At 33.2% G+C, this 4,108-nt stretch overlaps 1 protein-coding gene across 1 annotated transcript; it reads left to right on the top strand.

Annotated features, from left to right (window-relative positions):
* The first annotated feature begins 767 nt into the window (after positions 1-767).
* Positions 768-3,470, top strand: LOC104214767 (zinc-finger homeodomain protein 4). The gene is made up of 3 exons (XM_009764481.2): positions 768-1,038; positions 1,227-1,979; positions 2,526-3,470. Exons 2-3 carry the CDS (start codon positions 1,750-1,752, stop codon positions 3,214-3,216), a joined length of 921 nt encoding a protein of 306 aa, XP_009762783.1. The 5' UTR covers positions 768-1,038; positions 1,227-1,749; the 3' UTR covers positions 3,217-3,470.
* The last annotated feature ends 638 nt before the right edge of the window (positions 3,471-4,108 follow it).

Raw genomic sequence — 4,108 nt, 5'->3', positions numbered from 1 at the left:
TGCCTGATAGTGCAAGCTAAGCAAGCACCCCACTTTTATTTTTGCCCTTTTAATTTATTTTCCAGAAATAATTTATCTCCACTGTGTTTAACCAAAAAGAAAAGATAAAAATAGTGCTCTCCTCTGCCTGTAATAAAATATACATTTATATTAATTCCATCCGATATTTGGTAGCTATTTTTTGTCGGTTAATTCAATTTCGCGGGAAAAACTCTAATTTGGGGGTAAAACGCTTCCCGTCAAAGGCGACTTCATTCTCAAAGTTTGAATATAAGACGTCTAGTTAATGATGAAGAGATATTTACCAACTCCACAACAACCTTTGAACGTGTATTAAAATAATTATTTAAGTTATAAAGTTAAACCTTTCTATAACAACCTCGTTTGTTCTAAATATTTTTGGATGTTATAGCGAAGTGTTGTTACAGAGAACATATATTATAACATACTACAAAAATTGGTTCCGAAAAAGCTTGGCTTTTATAGTGAAGTGTTGTTATATAGGGATGTTGTTATAGAGAGATTTGACTATATATACTGAAAGTATAATTTTTTTTTGTATAATATACCGATTAATGTAATTTAATTTATTATAACAAGTTATTAACTATTTTTTTTATAAATTATTGATTAATATTCATCATAGAAATTTACTTGAAATTACTAGCTTATGAAAATAAAAAGTTAAATTTTTTATACACAATAAAATTTGGTTATTCCATTTTATTTCTTTCGTCTCTCTCCTCTCTTTTTGAGTCCTCACTACTTCTATAAGCTTATGTTTAGTGCTTCACTAGCAAAACCCACTGCAAAACACTCTTTCCCTTTGTCTCTTCATCCCATTCCTTTCTTTTTGTCTATCTCTTCTTCTTCTTCTTCTTCATCATCTCTTAGTACAATTATATATTATTCCAAATTAACTCCATTTCCTAGTCAAAAGAAAAGAAGAGAAAAACTACAATCTTGATCATTTTGTAGTTTTGTCTTTTGCTTTGGAAGCTGCTGTCTTAAATTCAAAAGCTAAAGAATCTCAATTTGGTAACCCTCTTAAATTTCTGTCTTCACTCTACTTCTCTATACAATCTTTTTTTTACTTAGAAAAAAAAATAACATTACTGAATTGCTAGTATAGTAACTAACTAGCTTTATTTTCATGCCATATTGACTTCCATTTTCCTTCTTCATTTGCAGTTCTAATTTTTTTCAACTATTATTGTCATTTTCAGGAGAACAGTTTTGGAAGTGTTTGACCTTTTTCTCTCTTTCTTCTTCACTTTCAAGAATACACTTCATCTCTTTTCTTCTTTGGGTCCAAAGTCAAGACTATTTTTAGTTGAAGAAATTACCTACATTTAAGAAACTAAAAATTAACATGATCCTAGTACCCAAAAAAACTTTCTTTATTCTGCATTTCCATAATAAAATGGTGAAAAATTAGTTCAGTTGATGATGCATGCAAAAAGAAGAAGGGGATAATGGAGTTAATAATGCATTATTTCCTAGTTGTGTAGCTTCTTGTTTCAAAAAGAGTGGACAATTGTGAAGATCTCCGAGGTTTATAATATTTTTTTTTTGTTTTTCTTTCTATTCTTTTTTAGTTGAAGTCAGCCACAACTTTCAATTTAATCATTTAGTCTAGCTAGTTTTTAATTAATAAGTTCCTATCCTGTCCTTTACACTTTTGGACTACACAAAAATATTAAAAACAAGGAGTTAGTGGAATTTAAGACACTTTGAAAGAGGTTAGAAATGGAAATTCCAAGTCAAGAAGAGGAAATGCCAATGCCAATTAACAGTACATATGTTGGAGGAGGAGGAGGACATGGTCATGGCCACATAATACATCATGATCCTACACCAGTACCCAACAATACTAATCACATTATACCTTCTTCTGTTGCAAATTCCATCAATGGCCCTCCCATTGAAGCAACACCAGTATCAGCAGATCATCATGTGCCTTACAAGAAGATTGTCAGGTAATGTCGAACTGTGACACCATCTCATTTAAAAGTTTAAACGGACGACGTACTTCTAATTAAATTATCTCAACTTGCCTCTTTACTTGTGGGACTTTTACATGTGAGACTCAGTATTTTGTTCTGCTCTGATATTATGTTGAATTGTGTGATCATCTCGTTTAAATGCCAAAAAAAAGGAGCAATCTGGTGTATTAAGCTCCCGCTATGGGCGGGGTTCGGAGAAAGGCCGCACCACAAGGTCTATTCACTGTTTCCACCGCTTGAACCCGTGACTTCCTGATCATATGGTAGTAACTTTACCAGTTACGCCGAGACTCCCACTCGTTTAAATGTTTAAAATATTATTTTTTTAAAAGTAGCTTGGTGCACTATGAAGACCGAACTACCAGGATCTACAGTACGCAACATTATCTGGCATATCTGCAAGAGGCTGTTTTCATTGCTCGAACTCATAACCTCCTGGTCACGGAGCAATAACTTTATCACCTATGCTAAAGCACCCATTCGAAGAGCATAATTTAATTATAGTATGTGTTTCCATAGGTACAAAGAATGCCTCAAGAACCATGCAGCAGCAATGGGTGGAAATGCAACTGATGGATGTGGTGAGTTTATGCCAAGTGGTGAAGAAGGTACAATAGAAGCACTCATTTGTTCAGCTTGCAATTGTCATAGAAATTTCCACAGAAAAGAAATAGAAGGTGAGCAGCAACTTCTTCAACTACAACCACCACCTTCCTCTTGTGATTACTATAATCTCAACAGGGGAGGGAAAAAAGTTTATTTAGGACACTCACACAACCATCACAAAAGCCTTTTGGGACCTGAACAATATGGAACTATAATCCCTTCTAGAGCAACAGCACCACATCATCATCAGATGATTATGTCATATAATAATATGGGGTCACTTCCTTCTGAGTCAGAAGAGCATGAAGATATTAATGGTGGTGGTGGGGTTATGGCTATGGCTATGGCTAGGCCATTACATCATCATAATCAAATGGTGAAGAAAAGGTTTAGAACAAAGTTTACTCAAGAACAGAAGGAGAAAATGTTCAATTTTGCTGAGAAAGTTGGATGGAAAATACAAAAACAAGAGGAAACTGTGGTGCAACAATTCTGTCAAGAACTTGGAATTAAAAGAAGAGTACTTAAAGTTTGGATGCACAACAATAAGCACAATCTTGCCAAGAAAAACTCCAACGTTACCATTCCTCAAAATCAAGTTTAATTATCCTTTTTTATTTTATTTTATGTAACTCTTTAATGTTTGAATTTTATATTATGGGGGGTATGGTCATTTCTAGAATTAGCATAATATTTAAAATAATACTTACTTTGGTAATGTAATATAGTACTACTACTAGCTAGTGCATGTGGGAATTGGACTGGTGTAGCTTCTACTTATTGGTTGGATTTTGTTTTACTAATTAATACCTCCAGTGCGGACTGGATTTAATTATATTTATACATCCTTATAATGGATTTCTTGGGATTACTATTTTAATAATCAGTGCAGTTTATGAGTCAATTTTATGTAGTAGTATTGTATTTGGCCCCAAACACTAGAATATAGCAAAGGTCTTACATTAATTTGAGTAGGAAAAACATATGTTCGTACGGAGGGTGCTTGTGTGAGCTTCCAAAGCAAAACAGCAATCCCTAAAAAAAGGGAATTAATCGGACCCCAAAAAAGTAAAAGGAAAAAAACAGAAATTGAACTTAAAATTACTCGTAAGATCTTGAGAAAAAATCAGAAATAGTCAAATTCAAAACTAATAGTTGAAAAATAGTGCGTAACAGTTTCAAAAGTAATCGAAATTTAGTCACTTTTTCATGTAAAGATAAAATTTGAACAAAACCCCCTTAAAAATCCGGAAAAAATTTCAGCATAATCTGATGGAGTTCGAATTTTTTACATATGAGATTTTAGTATAATGTGACGTGCTAGAATTTCATAATGTACCAGAGTTCCAACTTAATATGTTAGAAGTTTATACGGATGAGCTACATAATCCAGCATATTATGCTGGCACTTTTCGTGTGCTGGAGTTCCAACATAATATGTTGGAAGGTTATACATAGGACCACCATAGTCCAGCATATTATGCTAGAACTTTCCG

This window comes from Nicotiana sylvestris, chromosome 1 (assembly GCF_000393655.2).
Source record: "Nicotiana sylvestris chromosome 1, ASM39365v2, whole genome shotgun sequence".
Taxonomy (NCBI): domain Eukaryota; kingdom Viridiplantae; phylum Streptophyta; class Magnoliopsida; order Solanales; family Solanaceae; genus Nicotiana; species Nicotiana sylvestris.
This window is presented reverse-complemented; position numbering and strand designations above follow the sequence as displayed.

What these genes read in the sequence shown, in the direction of transcription:
- LOC104214767 (XM_009764481.2), top strand. Translation starts at nt 1,750, where the DNA reads ATGGAAATTCCAAGTCAAGAAGAGGAAATGCCAATGCCAATTAACAGT. An exon ending in CCTTACAAGAAGATTGTCAG is followed by an intron (nt 1,980 to 2,525) that starts GTAATGTCGAAC and finishes GTGTTTCCATAG; the next exon opens with GTACAAAGAATGCCTCAAGA.